A 22629-nucleotide genomic window follows, 5' to 3' on the forward strand; every position below is an offset into this window, starting at 1 on the left:
CTTGTAAAAGACAGGCAGCTCCCAGAGGGCGGTCCTGACACCCCCCAAGTTCACAAACAGGAGCTGCGTGTCGTAATTGAGGTCGCGCTGCTGGCGGAAGAAATACGTCGCCAGAGCGCACCACCTAGGAGGGGGCTCGACGTAAAGGTATCTCTGCAGGGTCTGAAGACGGAAAGTCGCGAGCTGGGCGCTGACGCACACCAACGACTGACCGCCCTCCTCAAGCGGGAGACTCAAGACCGCGGCAGAGACCCAGTGCTTCCTGTTGTTCCAGAAGAAGTCCACCAGCTTCTTCTGTATCTTGGCGACAAACGCAGGGGGAGGGGTCAAAGTGACCAGCCGGTACCACAACATTGCGGCCACCAGCTGGTTTATGACTGGCGCTCGACCCCTGTAGGACAGCACTCGGAGCAGTCCTGTCCAGCGCCCTAGGCGAGCGGCGACCTTGGCCTCCAGCTCCTGCCAGTTCGCCGGCCAGGCTCCCTCATCGGGGCTAAGGTAGACTCACAGATAGAGGAGATGGGTCGTGCTCCAGGCAAAAGGCCTGAGCTCCTCCGGCAGGGAGTCCACCCGCCACTGACCCACCAGGAGTCCGGAACATTTCTCCCCCCCTTGTGCATGAATCCCCCAAAAAAAGTTAGTTTGCAGGTGCAGCAGGTAATCAGGAAGGCGAATGGAATGTCGGCCTTCATTGCAAGAGGGATGGAGTACAAAAGCAGGGAGGTCCTGCTGCAACTGTACAGGGTATTGGTGAGGCCGCATCTGGAGTACTGCGTACAGTTTTGGTCACCTTACTTAAGGAAGGATATACTATCTTTGGAGGGGGTACAGAGACGATTCACTAGGCTGATTCCGGAGATGAGGGGGTTACCTTATGATGATAGATTGAGTAGACTGGGTCTTTACTCATTGGAGTGCAGAAGGATGAGGGTAGGATGAAGATAAAAACATTTAAAATAATGAAAGGGATAGACAAGATCGAGACAGAGAAGTTGCTTCCACTGGTTGGGGAGACTAGAACTAGGGGGCACAGCCTCAAAATACGGAGGAGCCAATTTAAAACAGAGTTGAGAAGGAATTTCTTCTCTGAGGGTTGTGAATCTGTGGAATGCTCTGCCCAGGGAAGCAGTTGAGGCTAGCTCATTGAATGTATTCAAATCACAGATAGATAGATTTTTAACCAATAAGGGAATTAAGGGTTATGGGGAGCAGGCGGGTAAGTGGAGCTGAGTCCACGGCCAGATCAGCCATGATCTTGTTGAGTGGCAGAGCAGGCTCGAGGGGCTAGATGACCTACTCCTGTTCCTAATTCTTATGTTCTTATGTCCTTCAGCACTGCACTGGAGTGTCAGCCTAGATTTTTTTATGCTTCAAGTCCCTGAAGTGAGACTTGAACCCACAACTTTCTGACTTAGAGGCAAGACTGCTACCAACTGAGCCACAGCTGACACTATAGACAAGCTCTGCTCTGATTTTGTGACTTCTCTTTTGTCATCTGATCTTTTTCTTTCCCCACTTTCCTTCTCAGAGGTTTTCATTTCTACAGTGCAGTCTGAACACTTGAAGAATGAAGTCTAAAATGATATGGGATCTGAATGTTTTAATTGTTCAGTTTGAGTATGTTAGCATATTTTGTTTAATAAGTTATTTTTCTGATTTTCTCACCGTTACCAAAATCAATAAATAAAGAACATTTATACAGCACCTTTCCTGATATCACAAATTGCTTCACAGCCAATGAAGTACATTTGAAGTGTAGTCACTGTTGTAATATAAGAAAATGCAGCAGACAATTTGCACACACGGCAATGACCAGACAATCAGTTTATTAGTGATGTAAGTTGAGGTTATAAATATTGGTGAGGACACCAGGAGAAACCCCCTGATCTTTTACATCCACCTGAGGGGGCAGTCTGGATCTCTGTTTAACCTATTATCTGAAAGGCGGCACCTCCAACACTGCAGCACCCCCTCAGCCTGGATTATGTGCTCAAGTCTCTGCCGCAACTTCTGACTCAAACGCACAAATGTTACCATTGACACCTACATAAAATTAACTGAAGATTCACAATGTGTTATTAAAAAAGTGTTATGCCATACAACTTTGGAAAGGTGGTATTGGAGAGTTAAGAATGTGATTTCAAGGAGATTTGAAAATCCAGCGAGTTGTCAACTTTTATTTGTACCTGTTAGTTCCAGTCTTACTCTTAAAACGTATTATTACAAGTTGGTACAAGAAACGTGTTACTAGGTTTCCTTTTTCAGAGAAGTATAATCTATTTGTATGGGTCTCTTTTAAATATTCAATCAATATTAACAATGTTTTCAATTCTTTTCTCTTTTCATTTAAAAGTTTCAAAATTGTAGGTGTGGTGAATTGTTGGAGGTCATCGTCAGTTGGAGAAATTGGGAGGGAATACATATTTCAATCATAAGCTGTGGCGTCATTAAATGAAAGCAGTATTCGCAAGAACAAACTAATTGGAGGGAAGTTAAGACTAAGCACAGATAAAAAGTTCCAAGTAACAATAATGTTTAGCTGACAAAAAGACCAAGGAAAACAACTAACCACGTGCAGGTTTTGACTTTAAATATGATCCATTATTGTAATTTTACTTGCAATAAGCCAACATTCGGAAATAAAATGAGAATATTCTGGATATACGCAGCTGGTCAGGCAACATCTGTGGTGAGAAGGCAGGGTTAATGTTTCAGGTCTTGTGACCCTTCGTCAACATTGTGGGGTGGGTTTGTAGTTGCTGCTGCAACCTAAAATCAGAATTCAGTCCCTGCCACGTAGTATTTCGTACCGAAAAACAAAAATAAAACTTTCCCACACCACGATCTCTTCTTTTAACCCGGGCATGTTACGAACAAAAGCAGGGACCCGGTCGAAAAGCTGTGCTTTCTCTTCCTCAGTTCCCAGCTCCTCTTCCAGCCCCTCCTCCACGGGGACGGGCATTTCCTTGGCCCCTGACGTCCCAGGAATCTCGATTGACACTGGCAGCGAAAGCTGTTTCGACCCATAGCTGTTCTGTTTCCCTCCTTCTGCGTTGAATGGAGTGGGAGGAGGCGACATTCCTTCCCTTCCCTCGGTCCCTCCGCTCTTCTCCCACCCGCGTCCCCTCAATGTTGTGACGTAATCACCACCTCGCGGATTGCGCCCGTGCGTGAGGACGTGAGCGTGAGCGCGAGCCGAGTCAGGCTGCCGTTGGAACGACGCCGCTCCGTCTGGTGTCGTTGTTTGCGGAGGAGCGAGCGTCGAGACGAGTTTGCTGTAGGAGCCCAAATAGCAGGAAAAGTTGTGCTGACGGTATCCGCCATTTCAGTCCTCGGACGCTTTGATTTGCCCGCTCAGTTAAGAGGAGGAGAGAGAGGGGGTGGAAAAAAAACTTGGGCGCGAGCTGAGTGTTACAGCTGCCGCAGACTTGTGTTTTTTTTTAAATTAAAACAAAAAAATGCATTTATTATTTTTTTTGAAATAAAATTGTGCCATGGAGGGAGTTGAAAAAAATAAAATAAAAGGACAAGTGGTGGAGGCCCACATCTGGCGCTGTTGGAGCCAAGCGCTGTCTTGTTAATCCCGGTGTGCCGAGGCGGGGGAGTGAGCCGAGCCGAGCCCGAGCCGCTGAGGGAAGCGAAGCCTGGCAGCGACCATGTTGGGTAAGGGGAAATTCCCCATACAATGGAGGGATCGTGAGCTTGGGGTGGGGGGGGTTAACATGGAGCATTTGGCAACCAGCCTCACCGAGCTCTCTCCGAGTGTCGCCGTTGTTGTACATGGTTGATATTTTTGCTGTATAGTTTTTTTCCCCTCCCATTTCTCCTATTTTTTTTGGGGGGGGGTATGATCCTTCCTTGACCTGTCCAGACCAGTGTGCCTTGAAACAGTTTAAAGAATCCTTAAAAATACCTAATGGTAAAATGGTGCTGATGTAAGTGAACTGGAATTCGCGTTTATTTGATTCAGATAAATATATATATCATATATATGGGATTCTGGATTCCTGATTCCTGCTTCTAGTGGGGGAGGGTACTGGTAGGCCGGTTGAAGATGTCTGTAGGAAATGACATTGGAATGCCCAGTACTCAGTAAATTCAGATTTGTTATTTTGCGCTCCTTAAATCATATGCCTTGAAGTGGCTGGAAAAGGAAAACTGAAAATTAATCACGGTTAATTTATACACTTTTAAAATTTTTTTAATTTCATCTTTATTTCTGTGGATCGGGTCACATATTCGTCATCGTAAGTCGCATGAAATGATGCAAGATCTTTTAAAATAATTATTATACATCAGAGTGGTGTTTTATAAACCTGCCGTAACGCATTGAGTGAAGCAGAGGGAATTTATACGTTTTGTCTGCGGTGAAATTGCCGCAGCTGTGCGTGTAATTAATAATCGGAGGCTCGTTCTGTTTGTACGGTACTGTAATTTTTTCCCTAATAGTTTGGTCCATAATCGGGATCTATTAAATGAAGAAAATTTAAGCTTTGAATTTACATGAGTCAGTGAATTTTATTTGTGCAAATTTAAAAGTGAAATTCGCAGATACTTCACTAAATATCGCTAAAATCAAGAGGCACGGGTATTTCAAATAATTGTAGACTATATTTATATGTCTTCAAGTAGATAACCATTACAGAGTATTGGAAGTCTGTTTTTAAAAGTGAAGCTAAACACAATTAAAAAAAATTGAAATATTCAAATAAAACTTATTTATATATTTATTTAAGTGTGTTTTCTAAATTTCGCAATGATTATATGATTGAGAACTACAAAGGGTGAAATTGACTGAGTGGACTACAAATTGCAGTAGAATTATAGTACTGTATTCTTCATTATTTGAATATTTCAACTTTTAAATCCTTTTTTTTCCTACTACTTTGCTTCTAATAATTGAATGAGACACAATTGAAAATATGATATCACTGCCATAATCCAATTGCACTTTTTGTACTTTGAAGCAATACAAATAGAATATAATGTACAGCCTAGAGTGAGCTGGTAACTATGTTCAAGTATAAGGCTGATCAAAAATCCCTTGTGGATTATCTACTCATCTTCACTTTGAGGTAGTTGCCATATCATATTGATATATGTCCTTTTATTTATCCTATGCAAGTTGACTGGAAATCAGTAACACATGACCAATTTGTTGTTTGGGGCTGTTTTTTCAAAAGTGATTGATGTATCTTTCAACTGACTTTGTTTGTTTTTAAACAGAAATTATATTTTGAGAAACTATGGATAAAAAAAAATTCAAGTGAGAAATGCAATTTCAGGGAAAATGGAATTCAAGTTGACTGGTCGTGAACAGATGAAGTGACCCACTGTGTGTGGGCTTACTACTAAATGAGCACTTTCCAATGTTGTCTTCAAATATAATGGGATGAGTGGAGAAATATGATGGCAAAAAACAAAGAACTGCGTCCCCCAACGTACAGTATTAGTGTGGTGGGATTATCCGGGACCGAGAAGGAGAAAGGTACAAGTGGTGTTGGAAAGTCCTGTTTGTGCAATCGATATGTGCACTCAAAAGCTGATGATTATTATCCAGAGCATACCTCAGTACTCAGCACGATTGATTTTGGAGGCCGTGTTGTCAACAATGACCATTTTCTGTTCTGGGGTGACGTAAACCATACAAGTGAGGAAGGAACTGAATATAAAGTACAAGTCATTGAACAGACTGAGTTTATTGATGACCAAACCTTTCTGCCTCATCGAAGCACAAACTTACAACTATATATAAAACGGGCAGCTGTATCAAAACTGCAATCAGCTGAAAAGTTGATGTACATCTGCACTGATCAGCTGGGTTTGGAGCAAGACTTCGAGCAGAAGCAGATGCCAGATGGAAAGCTGACCATTGACGGCTTCCTCTTGTGTATTGATGTAAGCAAAGGGTGCAATAGGAAATTCGATGATCAGCTTAAGTTTGTAAATAACCTTGCTGCTCAGCTGGCTAAAACAAAAAAACCTGTTGTTATAGCAGCAACAAAATGTGATGAATGTGTTGATCACTACCTGCGGGAGGTGCAGGCTTTTGCAACAAATAAAAAAAATATGCCTGTTGTGGAAACTTCAGCACGTTTTCATGTGAATGTAGACTTGTGTTTTGCTACTTTAATCCAGTTGTTGGATAAAACACGGGGAAAGCCGAAGATTATTCCATATCTGGATGCTTATAAGCAGCAGAGACAACTTGTTGCTTCAGCAGCAGACAAGTTTGAAAAGTTGATTGTTCAGGCAGTGAAAGATTATCATGCAGAGTGGAAAACTGTTAGTAATAAATTGAAAAACCACCCTGATCATGAAGAGTATATAACTTTGGAGGGGACAAGAAAGGCAAAAAACACATTTTCTAAGCACATAGAGCAACTCAAACAGGAACATATTAAAAAGCGACGGGAAGAATATATTGCTTTGTTACCAAAAGCCCTTAATACACTGCTTCCTGAGCTTGAAGAAATTGAACACTTGAACTGGTCAGAAGCTCAAAGTGTTTTGGAACAAAGGCCTGACTTTCCCCTCTGGTTTGTTGTACTTGAAAAAACACCCTGGGATGAAACTGACCACATAGATAATATGAATGATAAAAGACTTCCCTTTGATCTGCTTAATACATCAGAAGGAGAAAAGGTTTACCACAATCATGTGCAACATTTGATTTCTGAGAGGAGAAGGCTTGAAATGAAGGAAAAGTTTAAGAAACACATTGAAAAGGTACAGTTCATAACACCTGGTAAGCCCTGGGAGGAGGTTTTATGTTTTGTCATGGACAATGAAGCTTGCAAGTTTATAACTGATGCTGATCGTAGAGAGGTTTATAGTAGACATCAGCGAGAAATAGTTGAAAAAGCAAAAGAGGAATTCCAGGAAATGCTTTTTGAACACTCTGAACTTTTTTATGATCTAGATCTTAATGCAACACCCAAAATGAGTGAAATCAATACGGTTCTTAGTGAAGAACCAAGATACAGGGCTTTACAGAAACTTGCACCAGACCGGGAGTCTCTTTTGTTAAAACACATAGGATTTGTGTATCACCCAACTAAAGAAACTTGTCTAAGTAGCCATAATTGCATGGACATTAAGGTAGAGCAGTTGCTTTCTACCAACCTTATACAGTTTGATAACAATCGGCCAAACATGTATCAGGATAGTGCCAATATTGATAAACTTAATCTTGTTCTGTTGGGTAGGGATGGGCTTGCACAAGAACTGGCCAATGAGATTCGAGCTCAGTGTACTGATGATGAGTACACTTTGGATGGTAAGATTTATGAACTGGATCTTCAACCACTGGATCTAAACACTTTTGTATTGTCTGGTCTGACTACAACATATCAACCTCATGGATATTTCTGTGTTTATAACTCTACAGAATCATTTAGTTGTATGGCAGATTGCATAGAAAGAATAAGAAGCGAAACTACCCCAAACAGGAAAGGCAGGTTTACAGCCAATCTTCCATTTACACTAATATTAGCAAACCAGAGAGACATTGGTTGCAAGAACTTGCCTGTTTTAAGATTGCAGGGGCAGCAACTTGCCAATAAGTTGCAATGTCCTTTTGTTGACGTACCGTCTGGAACCTATACTCGCAAATTTCATGAATTCCAAATAAAACAAGCTCTTAGAGGACTTCTTGAAGCATTGAAACACAACTTGAATGTTGTTAGTCCCATGCCCAGTATTAAAGATCTGTCAGAAGCTGACTTGAGAATTGTAATGTGTGCCATGTGTGGGGATCCATTCAACGTTGACCTAATTCTTTCACCATTCCTGGAATCCCAATTTTGCAGTGCTGCTCAACCAGGTCATAATAATTCACTCCTGCTTGAGAAGATTATTGGTGAAAAGCGCAAACGAATCCAGATTACAATACTTTCGTACCACTCATCGATTTGTGTAAGGAAAGATGAGTTAGTCCATGGGTATATCCTAGTTTATTCAGCAAAACGAAAAGCATCCATGGCAATGCTCCGTGCTTTTTTGGCAGAAGTGCAAGATGTCATTCCTGTTCAGCTGGTGGCAGTTACTGACAGTCAAGCTGACTTTTTTGAAAATGAAGCAATTAAAGAGTTGATGACTGAGGGCGAGCATATAGCAACTGAGATTTCTGCAAAGTTCACTGCTATATATTCTTTATCACAGTATCATCGGCAGACAGAGGTCTTCACACCATTCTTTAGTGAAGTTCTGGAGAAGAAAAATAGTATTGAAAATTCCTATATGTACGATAGCACCAGAGAATCCACTAATGTTAGTGAAGACTTTTCTTTATCTCCTCGGGCAAGTTCTCCTGCTTACAATTATTACCCAGATTCAGAAGATGACAATGAAGCACCCCCACCATACAGCCCTATTGGGGATGATGTACAGTTGCTTCCATCATCCAGTGATCGTTCCAAACAGCGATCAGATTTTGAAGGAACTGAATATCCAGTTCACAACAGTCCAGTTAATCATGACAACCATAAAGTGCCTCCACCCATTAAACCTAAACCTGTTGTTTCAAGGCATGATGTGAGAAAACTTGATCCAAATCTTGTGAAAACCATTGAACAGGTTATTGGTAAAAACCCAAAGAGACTCAATCGAGGACCTTTTGGCCATCTGGATGACTTGGATCCATCTGACAATTACTCTGTCCCAAGAGATGCTTTATTAAAACCCAAAGCGGAGGATGAAATATACTCAACCCCCCAGGATTCCAAGAGTACGAAGATCATAAGAAAGCCAAATTTGATTGGTGGAAATAATTCTCAAGGTGAGGAAGAAAATGGCTTAATTGATCGATTATCAAAGCAACCAATAACACGGAAACCTTCAAAGTACAAATACAAATCCAAGACTCTCTTTAGAAAGGCTAGATTATACTATAGAAGGAGAGAACGCTTTGATGTTAGTGATGACGAATCTGTGCCATCTTCCTCACGCAAGCCAAAGAAGGGAAAAACTCATCGTGGGAGTGAGGAAGATCCTTTACTGTCCCCAGAAAATTGTGGGAAAGCAGGGATTGATAATCCTGCTATTGCATCTGATCCAGAAGTTGATGACGTAAGGAGACACAGAAAAGATAAGAAACCAGCAAAACCAAAGTCTCACAAGCCAAACAAAAAGGCAAGTTTTATCATTGAAATTTATTTTGCTTGCAGAGAGTTGTGTTTTAAATTGTGGCCTGACATGACACGAAATTATTCAGATAGTTGAACGTTTATTCTAAATGATAGTCAACACAATGACCTACCATTATGAGCTTCTTAGTGTTTTTATTAAGGAAAGCTAGATAGAATTAATATTCAGAAAGTAATTAAATTACAAAATAAACCTAGAACTGTAACTCGTCAAAGTTGTGCAGTTTTTTGGATATAGCTGGTCCCATTCTCTCTTTCCCCCGCCCCCAATTCTAGATGTGAGCACAGGAAATTGTATGACTTTGGTTCAAATATCAACCTTCATATATCTCTTTTTCAAATTGAGTTTATTATACTGTATTTACAATGAGCAAACTAGTTGTGTCTCTATTTTCTTTTGTTTCTAATTTGGAAGATCCATTAACTTTTGAAGGTAGTATTGTAGAGGAATTATCAATATTGAAGTTTTTGGATCATAAGAGATTATTCCTACTGGAAAAGAACAGCTTATTTCAGTCAGATCTGACTCTTATATTCCAGCATGTACAATATTCTCCAAATTTGCTAAGAGAGAAAGAGCATTTAATGTGTGGAAATTCACTCACATTTCTGAAAAGTAGCAAATTGTCAAGAAGTACCATGTTTTCAGAATGTGCCAAGTATGAAAGACTTGTGAAATTATATTTTAGTTCACCTAATGGGCCATCAGTTTCTAATCCTTGAGCGCTGTGTATGGAAAGCTAATTGAATTACTAATTTACCTTTTTATAATTACTCTTCAAATTAATTGAATTGATAATTTTGCCTTTTTATAATCACTCTTCAAAGGGGCAGAAATCTACATTACCGGCAAGAAGAAATTGGGACAGCAATTACTTTGGGGTGCCCCTTCAAGATGTGGTTACTCCTGATAAACCTGTACCACATTTTATTGAAAGATGTGTGGAGTACATTGAATCTACAGGTAGGACATGTGCATTATACTGTTGCTAAAATCTAAGCATCTACAAAATACTTCATAGAATCACAGAAATTTACAGCACAGCAGGAGGCTATTCTGCCCATCGTGTCTGTATCAACACTTTGAAAGAGCGCTCCAATTAATTGTACTGCCCTGCTCTTTCCAATATAGTCTCTGCAAATTGTTCCTTTTTGAGAATATATCCAATTCACTTTTTAAAATTAATATTGAATCTGCTTCCATCACCACCCTATCATGCTATACATTCCAGATCATCATAATTCGTTGCATAAAAAAATCTTATCTCCCCTCTGGTTCTGTTGCCAATTGCGTTAAATCTGTCCTCTGGTTACTGACGTCTGCCCCCCCCCCCCCCCCTCGACCAGCGAAAACAGTTTCTCATTTATTCTTCTAACCCCTCTTAATTTTGAACACCTCTCTTAAATCTCACCATGACCTCTGATCTGAGGATAACAATCCCAGCTTCTCTAGTCTTTCCACATAATTGAAGTCCCTCACCCTGGTATAATTCTAGTAACTCTCTTCTATACTTCTCTCCAGTCTGAAAAACAACCATTTACCACTACTCCACTTTGTCCCTTAGCCAATTTCATATCCACGCTGCTACTGTCCCTTTTAATCCAGGGGCTTCAATTTTGTCAAGAAGTCTATTATGTGACACTTTTATCAAACACTTTTTCAAAAGTCCATATACACAACACTTCCAGTGAAAGATGCTCTCTAATGATTTCAGGAAATGCACTGTGTTTAATCGTTTATTTTAGGTGGACTCAAAATTTGGGCCTTCAGGTTTTAAGTTATGTTCTGACAAAGAATAGAAAAAAAGTTACCGTGGAACAATATTACTCTTTGTTTATTTTCCTGGTTGGAAGATTTCAGTAAAATATGTGTGATTTTCAGGAAGCTTTGGCCCACCATGAGTATACTGGTGTCTTGTGTTGTTGTATTTGTGATGGTGGAGCTCATTGTGAAAATGCTTGTTGTCATGATGCCAGTTCTGGCATGCTATAATCTTTCAGTTAAACATAGTGAAAATGTATAATTATAGCAAGTGTTATGCCAGCACAAGGTTTTATTTTACTTTTTAAAATTAAGCTATTTTGATGCAAGGCACGGAAGAGTAATGTCAGTATGAAGTTTCCATTGACTTGATTGCTGGTTATAGGATTATGACCATTTTAATTGCTTTGTGCAAAAAGAATGCAAACTAAATAAATAATATGTGCCGTTTTTTTGCGGATTCTTGGAAAGTGTTAAAATTTGTACCCACTCCACAGTGCTTAATGTCAAGAAAATAAATATTGCCTTTATTTTGATTCAGCTAGCATCACAAATTGCTATACCTGTATTTATAAAAGTACAGTTGTGCCTGCTTTTATGGAAAAGGGGGAAATTATGCCAGGTATGCTGCATTCATTCATTCCCATCATTTGCAGTGATTTGCAACTGCACTGTAATTATCAATTCAAAGACATACTTGCTGTGAAAACACACTGCTGTCTGAATGCATTTCAAATATATCACTATAAAACATCTGTGGAGGACCAGGAACAAAACCTGTCCTCCTACCTGAGAGCAAAAGACCTGTGGCCAGGTTCTGGGAGACATTCCTGCAGATGCAGAGCCCGTGGCGGGTTTACATCTGTAAGGGGTGTGATATAAGATAATGGACTCACTCGGCTACTAATTCCTGCTTGGATTACCCATTACTATGTGAAGTATCGTGTTGCAAATAAATTGTATGGCATGTGGCAGTGAAGCCAAGGCTTTACAGGGTGGCACAATTTTCGAGCAAAGTTGTTCCACTGAAAGTGGAAGAGCATCATGGGCAGCACTGATTATCGGTACAGCGTCGAGAATCCGGAATCGGTGGCAGGGTCGTCCGGAATTTATAACATGTTCTGGAATCCGGACCCGCCGACCTTTGGGTGGGGGGGTGGGGGGGGCTCCGCCGCTGCCTGACCTTGGGCGTCGCCCCTCTCGCCACTGCTGCCCTTACCTCGGGACCTCACCGTCGCTGCCCTTAACTCGGGGTCTCCTCGCCGACTGGCCTGAACACCACCATCTCGACGGGGCCGACCCGAACAGCACCTCGGCGGGGACCACCCCCACCATTTCTGATGTTCCAAAATCCGGAAATACCCGAAACTGGGTTCGGGTGTTTCTGGATTCGTGACATCAGAAAGACGATTGAAAGTCCGGAACGGCCTCGGTTCTGAGGGTTCCAAATTCTTGATGCTGCACCTGTATATGAATCCTTTATAATTATAGCAAGTGTTATGCCAGCACAAGGTTTTATTTTACTTTTTAAAATTAAGCCATTTTGATGCAAGGCACAGAAGATTAATGTCTCTATGAAGTTTCCATTGACTTGATTGCTGGTTATAGGGATGGGCAATAAATGCTTGCCTTGCCAGCGACGCCTACATTGCGAGAATGAATTAAAAAAAAATCCATGCAGCACTCCAATTGAGCAGTCTCTCTTTGTCCTATCATTCTTGATAAAATTAATTATGTAATCCATTAAAAAGATCCCTGCATGTGTCTCGATTTTAAAAAAAACCCAGACATTACTACCTGATTTATATTAAAGCTTAAAACTGGAAGTAATGCATTGATGTAATGTAAACATGTATATAGTGGCCATCTTCTCAGAAGAGATGGTGTATTTTAAACAAGATGTTTATATAGTCTCTTGTAACATTTGTTCATAATTTATACTTAATCTTTAAAAGTGGTTTAGACCATCTTGAAATGCACCTGTTGTACTTTTATCACGAATGATAGATTGATCCCTGGGATGAGAGGGTTGCCCTATGAGGAGAGATTGAGTAGTTTGGACTTATATTCTCTGGAGTTTGGAAGAATGAGAGGTGATCTCATTGAAACATATAAGATTCTGAGGGGAATTGGCAGGGTAGATGCTGAGGTTGTTTCCCGTGGCCGGAGAATCTAGAACTAGTGGGCGTAGTCTTAGGATAATGGGTTGGCCATTTTAACATAGAAAATAGGTGCAGGAGTAGGCCATTCGGCCCTTCGAGCCTGCACCACCATTCAATATGATCATGGCTGATCATGCAACTTCAGTACCCCATTCCAACTTTCTCTTCATACCCCTTGATCCCTTTAGCCGTAAGGGCCACATCTAACTCCCTTTTGAATGTATCTAACGAACTGACCTCAACAGCTTTCTGTGGTAGAGAATTCCACATGCTCACAACTATGAGTGAAGAAGTTTCTCCCCATCTCGGTCCGAAATGGCTTACCCCTTATCCTTAGACTGTGACCCCTGGTTCTGGACTTCCCCAACATCGGGAACATTCTTCCTGCATCTAATTTGTCCAATCCTGTCAGAATTTTATATGTTTCTATGAGATCCCCTCTCATTCTTCTAAATTCCATTGAATATAAGCCTAGTCAATCCAGTCTTTCTTCATATGTCAGTCCTGTCATCCCAGGAATCAGTCTGGTGAACCTTTGCTGCACTCCCTCAATAGCAAGTATGTCCTTCCTCAGATTAGGAGACCAAAACTACACAATATTCAAAGTGTGGCCTCATCAAGGCCCTGTACAATTGTTTTAAGACCTCCCTGCTCCTATACTCAAATCCTCTCGCTATGAAGACCAACATGCCATTTGCCGCCTTCACCGCCTGCTGAACCTGTATGCCAGCTTTCAATGACTGATGTACCATGACACCCAAGTCTCGTTGCACCTCCCCATTTACTAATCTGTCACCATTCAGATAATCTGCCTTCCTGTTTTTACCACCAAAGTAGAAAACCTCACATTTATCTACATTATACCGCATCTGCCATGTATTTGCCCACTCACCTAACCTGTCCAAGTCACCCTGCAGCCTCTTAGCATCTTCCTCACAGCTCACACCGCCATCCAGCTTAGTGTCATCTGCAAACTTGGAGATATTACGTTCAATTCCTTCGTCTAAATCATTAATGTATGTTGTAAATAGTTGGGGTCCCAGCACTGAACCTTGCGGTATCCCACTAGTCACTGCCTGCCATTCTGAAAAGGACCTGTTTATTCCTACTTTTGCTTCCTGTCTGCCAACCACTTCTCTATCCACGTCAGTACATTACCCTCAATACCATGTGTTTTAATTTTGCACAGTAATCTCTTGTGTGGGACCTTGTCAAAAGCCTTTTGAAAGTCTTAATACAACACATCCACTGGCTCCCCCGTGTCAACTCTACTAGTTACATCCTCAAAAAATTCTGGAAGATTTGTCAAGCATGATTTCCCTTTCATAAATCCATGCTGACTTGGACCGATCCTGTCACTGCTTTCCAAATGCGCTGCTATTACATCTTTAATAATTGATTCCAACATTTTCCCCACCACCGATGTCAGGCTGACCGGTCTAAATTCCCTGTTTTCTCTCTCCCTCCTTTCTTAAAAAGTGGGATTACATTAGCTACCCTCCAGTCCAAAGAAACTGATCTAGAATCTATAGAATGTTGGAAAATTACCACCAATGCATCCACTATTTCTCGGGCCACTTCCTTAAGTACTCTGGGATGCAGACTATCAGGCCCTGGGGATTTATCGGCCTTCAATCCCATCAATTTCTTTAACACAATTTCCCGCCTAATAAGGATTTCCTTTAGTTCCTCCTTCTCGCTAGACCCTCGGTCCCCTAGTATTTACGGAAGGTTATTTGTGTCTTCCTTCGTGAAGACAGAACCAAAGTATTTGTTCAATTGGTCTGCCATTTCTTTGTGCCCCATTATAAATTCACCTGGTTCTGACTTGTAAGGGACCTACATTTGCCTTCACTAATCTTTTTCTCTTCACATTTCTGTAGAAGCTTTTGCAGTCAATTTTTATGTTCCCTGCAAGCTTACTTTCATATTCTATTTTCCCCCTCCTAATTAAACCCTTTATCCTCCTCTGCTGAATTCTAAATTTCTCCCAGTTCTCCGGTTTGTTGCTTTTTCTGGCCAATTTATATGCCTCTTCCTTGGATTTAACACCATCCCTAATTTTCCTTGTAAGCCACGGTTGAGCCACCTTCCCCGTTTTATATTTACACCAGACAGGGATGTACAATTGTTGAAGTTCATTCATGTGATCTTTAAATGCCTGCCATTGCCTATCCACCGTTTAAGTATCATTCGCCAGTCTATCCTAGCCAATTCACATCTCATACCGTCGAAGTTACTTGTCTTTACTAGTCTCTGAATTAACTGTGTCACTCTCCATCTTAATGAAGAATTCTACTATAAAATGGTCACTCTTCCCCAAGGGGCCTCGCACAACAAGCTTGCTAATTAATCCCCTCTCATTACACAACACTCAATCTAGGATGGCCAGCTCTCTAGTTGGTTCCTCGACATATTGGTCTAGAAAACCATCCCTAATACGCTCCAAGAAATCCTCCTCCACTGCATTGCTACCAGTTTGTTTAGCCCAATCTATATGGTAGATTAAAGTCATCCATGATAACGGCTGTACCTTTATTGCACGCATCCCTAATTTCCTGTTTGATGCCATCCCCAACCTCACTATGGCTGGTGGTCTACACAACTCCCACTAGCGTTTTCTGCCCTTTGGTATTCCGCAGCTCGACTCCGACAGATTCCACCTCATCCACACTAATGTCCTTCCTTATTATTGTGTTAATCTCCTCTTTAAAACAGCAATGCTATCCCACTTCCTTTTCCTTTCAGTCTATCTTTCCTGAATATTGAATACCCTTGGATGTTGAGTTCCCAGCCTTGGTCACCCTGGAGCCATGTCTCCGTAATCCCAATTACTTCATATTCTTTAACAGCGCAGTTAATTCATCCACCTTATTACGAATGCTCATCGCATTGATACACAGAGTCTTCAGGCTTGTTTTTCTAACACACTTTGTCCTTTTAGAATTATGTTGTAATGTGGCCCTTTATGATTTTTGCCTTTGATTTTTCTGCCCTCCACTTTTACTTTTCTCCTTTATACCTTCTGCTTCTGACCCCATTTTACTTCCCTGTCTCCCTGCATAGGTTCCCATCTCCCTGCCCTATTAGTTTAAATCCTCCACGACAGCACTAGCAAACACTCCCCCCTCGGACATCGGTTTCAGTCCTGCCCAGGTGCAGAAAGTCCAGTTTGTACTGGTCCCACCTCCCTCAGAACCGGTTCCAATGTCCCAGGAATTTGAATCCCTCCCTCTTACACCATTCCTCAAGCCACGGGTTCATCTTAACTATCCTGCTATTTCTATTCTGACTAGCATGAGCAATGGCAGCAATCCTGAGATTATTATCTTTGAGATCCTACTTTTAATTTAACTCCTAGCTCCCTAAATTCATCTTATAGGACCTCATCCCGTTTTTTACCTATATCGTTGGTACCTATATGCACCACGACAACTGTCTGTTCACCCTCGTCCTCCAGAATGCCCTACAGCCGCTCCGAGGCATCCTTGACTCTTGCACCAGGGAGGCAACATACCATTCTGGAGTCTCGTTTGCGGCCGCAGAAATGCCTATCTATTCCCCTTACAATAGAACCCCCTACCACTATAGCTCTCCCACTCTTTCCTGCCCTCCTGCGCAGCAGAGCCATCCATGGTGTCATGAACTTGGCTGTTGCTGCCTTCCCCGATGAGCCATCTCCCCCAACAGTATCCAAAGTGATATATCTGTTTTGGAGGGAGATGACCGCAGGGGGCCCCTGCACTACCTTCCAATGCTCTTCCTGCTGGTCACCCATTCCCTATTTGCCTGTGTAACCTTTACCTGCGGTGTGACCAACTCACTAAACGTGCTATTCACGACATCCTCAGCATCGCGGATGCTCCAGAGTGAATCCATGTGCAGCTCCAGTGCCGCAATGCATCTGTCAGGAGCTGCAGTTGGATACACTTCCCGCACACATAGTAGTCAGGGACACTGGAAGCGTCCATGATTTCCCACATAACACAGGAGGAACATGATACGGGTCTGGGCTCTCCTGCCATGACTTAACCGTTAAATTACTTAATTTGGCAATAATGACAAGGTTTCTTATTGAAAAGAAAATGATAAAGATAAAAAAAAAAGATAAAGATAAAGAAAACTACTCATCAATCAACTAGCCAGTCACTTACTCTCTTGGCTGTGACGTCACACTTTGATTACTTTTTACTTCTTTCTTTTGACCCCGCTGCAGCTAGCTGCTCCTCCCTGACTGCCGCTAACCCCGGACTGCCGCTGGGCCTTTTTTAGGCCGCCGCTGCTCCTCCCCGACTGCTGCTGACCCTGGATTGGATTGAGATGAGAAATTTCTTCATTCGGAGGGTTGTGAATCTTTCGAATTCTCTACCCCAAAGGGCTGTGGATGCTCAGTTTTTGAGTATATTCAAGGCTGAGCTAGATGGATTTTAGGACTTCAAGGGAGGAAAGTGGATTGAGGTTGAAGATCAGCCATGATCATTTTGAATGGCGGAGCAGGCTCAAAGGGCCATATGGCCTGCTCCTGTTCTTATGGCCGCTAACGTGAGGTTGCTGTTAATAGCAACTTGTTTTTGAGATGAAAAATGAAAGTCTGTTTAAGAAACAAACTCCAAGTATTACTTGTATGTTGTCACAAGTTCTTTTGCACTTAAATTTGATGCAGATATGATGTTTTATGGAAGGCCAACTATTAATGTTTGCACATCTCCTGGTTGGAGTCTAGTGGTGTGGTTTTGTAGCTGTGAGATATCCAAGTGTGTGTGTTTGTTTTTATTGCAATTAATTATGTTGGCAGGAGCAGTTAATATAACAATGAACGTACATAAATAAATTCATAGGAAGGAAGAGGTGTCTTTGTTTGAGTGTTGCAATATTTACATAACTGCAGTCGAAACTATTGCTTAAAAATAGGTAGATTGTTAACAGGTTATTTTTTATTCAAGGATATTGTACTTTACCCTTTTAATGATTAACACTTTTGTGGCAATTTATTACAGAATGCCTCAGTTTTGAGTTTTCACATTGATTTCCAGTTTTTGACATACTCTCCTTTTGGAAGGGTTATTTGTTTTGAGGGTTGAAATCCAACAGTAAGTTGCTTGAGGCCTGTTATCTGACGCTTAATATAATGCAACTCACTGTGCTTAATTTTAACAATAGACTATGCACCAAGTGTACACCGCTAAAAGGAAAATACCAACAGAAATTCACAAGCATCAAATCCTGGGTAGTGATGGGCTACTAGAATTAGCTTGAGTATCTTTGGGCTAGGGGAGGGGATTTGTCTTCAGGCTTGTACTTTAGCTATGGGATTGAAATTGAAATGGGCTTCATAACTTTGTCTTGCCATTTGACATCCTTTTCTGTCCTCAATCCCATTAGGAGCATCTGAGACTGGAATAGTCAGTAACAGACATTGAATTTTCTAGTTTCAAACACCTCCTAATTGGGATTAAGGATCAAAAAGATGGGCAAATGATGTGGAATAATATGAAGCCATTTGCAGTTAACAACCAACAGTGAAGATATGGCTTTGTGAAGTCAGCTTTGCAGTCTGTTGTCTTAGGGGAATGAAGTATACAGTAAAGAGAGATGACAGAATGCAAGATGATGAAGAAGAGAAAAAATCCAGTATTCCTTCCTCAAATTATATTTACAAAAATTGGTGATTAAAAATTCAACTTTGTCTTTTCCTTCACACCTTTTGTATTATCCTCACCACAGTTTCATGTTTGCAGTATGAACAATATGCTTGGTTCCTGCTATCTGTATGCACCAGCAGGTGTTTCATTCAGTGAACTTGCACAAAATGTTAGTCCGAGAAAGAACTTGCATTTATTGTGCACCTTGTCATGTCTCGAAGGACTTCCCAAAGAGCTTGACATCTATAGGGCCCAAGTTTCGGCCTCAGTTGCTCCTGATTTTTTGGAGCAACTGGTGTAGAATGGAGTATCTTAGAAATTCAAATTCTTGGCATTTAGTTTGCTCCAGTTCTAGTCAGTTAGAACAGTTTCACTTTGGAACAGAATTTTTTTTTCAAAAGGGGGCGTGTCCGGCCACTTGCGCCTGTTTTCAAAGTTTCGGCAGTGAAAACTTACTCCAAACTAACTTACAATGGAGTAAGTGAAGATTTTTGTACGCTTGAAAAAACCTTGTCTACACTTTAGAAAATCAGGCGTAGGTTACAAATCAGGCGTAGGGAATGGGGGGGTGGGGGTGGGGGGGGGAGGTTTAAAGGGAAGTTTACAAACATTAAACACTTCAGTTTTACAAATAAAGAGCCATCATCAATAATAAATGATAAAAACATCAATAAATCAACCAATAAATCAATCAAAATAAATTAATAAGAAATAATTTAAAAAAAATCAATAAATAAAACATTTTCTACTTACCGACTGCAGCACCGGGAGCCCTCCAACAGCGTGCTGGGATACCCCCCCCGTCCCCCAGTGTGTATCTGTCAGTGTCTCTATCTCTCTGTCTGTCTGTGTCTGTGTTTCTGACAGCGAGTGGAGGGGGAGAGAGGGAGAGAGGAGCAGGGTGGGGGAGGGGGGGAGGGATGGGAGAGAAGGTTGGGGAGGAGAAGGGGAAGGGAGGAAGGGGGGGAGGAGGAGAAGGGGAAGGGGAGGTGAGGAGAAGGCGAAAGAGAAGGGGGGCGGGGGAGGAGGAGAAGGGGAAAGGAGGGGGCGGGGGGAAAGAAAAGGAGAAAGGAGGAAAGGAAAGGAGAAGTGGGGGGGGGATGGAGGGAGGGAGGGAGGCTGAACGGGCCGGGCCCAAGACTTCGGGCAGGGCCCGTCCCCAGCACCGGATTTACAGGTAGGTGGCGTTGGGTTGGGTCGGGAGCGCGGGTCGGGTCGGGGCAGAGGGGGGGGTGCGGAGGGAGGTCGGTTCGGTTCAGTTCACGTCGGGTGGGGGGGTGGGGGGAGGGAGCGCGGGTCGGGTCGGGGGGGCGGAGGGAGGTCGGGTTGTGTCCGGGGGGGGGGGGGAAAAGGGAGGTTGGTTTGGTTCTGGTCGGGGGGGGGAGGGAGAGGGAGGTCAGGTCGGGTGGGGGGGGGGGAGCGCGGGTCCGGTCCGGTCCAGGTGGGGGGTGGGGGTCGGGATGGAGGTTGGCTCGGTTCGGGAGGGAGGAGGGAGAGGGAGGTCAGGTCGGTGGGGGGGGTCGGGTCCGGTCCGGGGGCGGGGCGGGGGGGTGGAAGCAGGAGTCGGGTCGGGAGGAAGCAGGAGCTGGGCGTGGGAGGCAGCCTTATGCACGTAGCCCCAGTGAGGCCATTCGGCCAGGGCTAGGGGCTGCGTGCTTCGGGCCCCTCCCACACAGTTTTGGGCGCCTGGAGCTACTGCACATGCGCACCCACTGTAGCGCGCATGTGCAGAGGTCCCGGCACTGTTTTCAGCGCAGGGACCTAGCTCCGCCCCCTACAGCTCGTGCTGCGCCCCGCCAGGCTCCAGAGGACCAGCAGGGAGCCGGAGAATATGTAAGTTTTTTTTTAGGCGCACTTTGTGGCGCGAAAAACGGGCGTCCAGGTCGGGGCTGTGCCGTTCTAGGCACGGCCTGAAACTTGGGCCCATTGACTACTGTTTAAAGTCGGTATGTGGTTAAACATGGCAGTCTTAGCAAGATCCCAAATGTTGGCCAGGATTCTCTGCTTTTCTGATAGTGCTGTGGGAATTTTCTGTCCATATGGACCACATAGCTGATAAATAAGTTTAATGACTTATCCGAAGGATGATGCCCCTGAGGCAGCAGTCTTCAGTGCTGCACTGGAAATGTTAGCCTTGGGCTTGAACCCACAACTTGCTGATTCCAGAGGTGAGACTGCTTCCAACTAAGCTAAGATGATACTCATAAAGTTGTGGATTGATTGACCAGTAGAATAGCTCTAATAATTCATGTCAGCATAAATGCAAGTAGATCTGATCCAGTGCAAGAGTGGCTGTAGGACAATTGGTCCTACTAAGTACCACAATTGGTCCATAGGCTGTATAATCTTCACAAGGTACTCCTGCTTTAGGAAGCAAAGGTTCATCATTCTTGGCTGTATTGTCTATGGGGAGGGAAAGGTATCATTCTACCGTCTGGAGAATTGAGTTGCGTGTGGTATTAAATAGATTTTCATGACCCTAACCAACGATTTTTAATGACTTAGGAGTTTTGTGCGGTCGTGGCAGATCGCTTGAGTAGCTAAACATCAAATTTTCAACTGGTATTGTTTCCCTCTGCGTGATTTAGTCGGTATGCTTGGAAAAAAACTGTTCATTTGAAGTTTTTCAACTGTTTTAACTTTTGCGCTAAAAATTTGATTTGATACAAATTTGTTGCAAAGGACACTTTCCTGGGTCTTTCCGTCCATTCAGTTACCTCTGCTGGTTCCCTCCCTTCCCCCTGGCCACCAAGTCTGCCACGGAGCTCCCCCTATCCTAGCCCTGAACCCACATTTCTATTCCATTTTCCATAATGCTCTGTTGGAGCTTATTTCATCCACGAAACCCACTTCCTGCTCCCTTGCCCCTATTCCCATTATACTGCTGGTCCCTTTTGATAGCTGACATTGTAAATGCCGCTCCTCTGATCTAGCCACCTTGTCGTCAAAATCACTATCATCACTCCTCTCCACTTTTTTAAAGAAAAACACCCTCTAACAATCTTTCCTTGCAAACTGCTGCTCCATCTTGAACCTCTCTGCTCTCTCAAGTCCTTTGAATGTATTGTTACCTCCCAAATCTGTGATTATCTTTCCTGTAACTCCCCGTTTGAATTACTCCAATCAGTTTTCAGGCCCTGCCACAGCACTGAAATGGCCTTAACCAAAGTCATATGACATCCTCTGTGTCTGTAATCATGGTGCATTGTTCCTCTACGCCCTCCATGACCTCTCCGCAACCTTTGATACGGTCAATTACACCGCCTCTAATGCCTCTCCTCTATTAGCCAGCTCGGTGAAACTACCCCAACTTCGTTCCACTCTTGTCCATCTAATCGTAACTCGAGCATCTTCAGCAATGACATATTTTCCTGCCTCACATTGTTACCACTACAGCCTCCCAACCTCTTTGGTTGTGTCTCCTTCTTTACCTGCATACTGTCCCTTGGCAGACATGGTGTCAGCTTCCACATGTCTGCTGATGATACCCAGCTCTACCTCTCTAATGCCACTCTCAACTCCTTCCACTGCATCTTTGTTAGACTGCTCATCTGATATCCAGTCTTGGATGAGCCACTATTTCTTCCATTTAAACATTGGTAAGACCTAAGCTGTCATCCAAGGCCCCGGTCACAAGCAAATACCTATGTCATTGATTCTATCCCCCTCCCCTGTCCTGTCTCGGGTTGAACTGGACTGTTTGCAACTTCAGGATACTATTGGACCATATTCTTTCCATCACAAAGACCACCGACTTGCACCTCCGTTACGTTACTAACCTCCATTCCTACCTCAGCCTCTGTACTGCTGAAACCTTTGTCACCTTCAGATTCATCTATTCCAAAGTTCTCTTGATCAGCCTTCCATCTTCCGCTCTGCATAAACTTTAGCTCATATAAAACAGTACTGCCTGTATC

At 42.8% G+C, this 22629-nt stretch overlaps 1 protein-coding gene across 4 annotated transcripts in view; it reads left to right on the forward strand.

Annotated features, from left to right (window-relative positions):
* The first annotated feature begins 3183 nt into the window (after positions 1 to 3183).
* The window catches only part of arhgap5 (Rho GTPase activating protein 5), a 95513-nt gene continuing 76067 nt past the window's right edge, over positions 3184 to 22629 (forward strand). Inside the window, exons 1-3 of one of the 4 annotated variants that reach the window (XM_070879056.1) lie at positions 3184 to 3663; positions 5227 to 9132; positions 9975 to 10110. In XM_070879056.1, coding sequence (XP_070735157.1) covers positions 5407 to 9132; positions 9975 to 10110 — 3862 coding nt within the window. In that variant the 5' untranslated portion in view covers positions 3184 to 3663; positions 5227 to 5406. Of the gene's footprint in view, positions 3664 to 3747; positions 3936 to 5226; positions 9133 to 9974; positions 10111 to 22629 lie in introns of those variants that run through there. The other 3 variants (XM_070879053.1, XM_070879054.1, XM_070879055.1) reach the window with 3 other exon arrangements.

Source organism: Pristiophorus japonicus, chromosome 4 (genome assembly GCF_044704955.1).
Source record: "Pristiophorus japonicus isolate sPriJap1 chromosome 4, sPriJap1.hap1, whole genome shotgun sequence".
Lineage (NCBI taxonomy): Eukaryota > Metazoa > Chordata > Chondrichthyes > Pristiophoridae > Pristiophorus > Pristiophorus japonicus.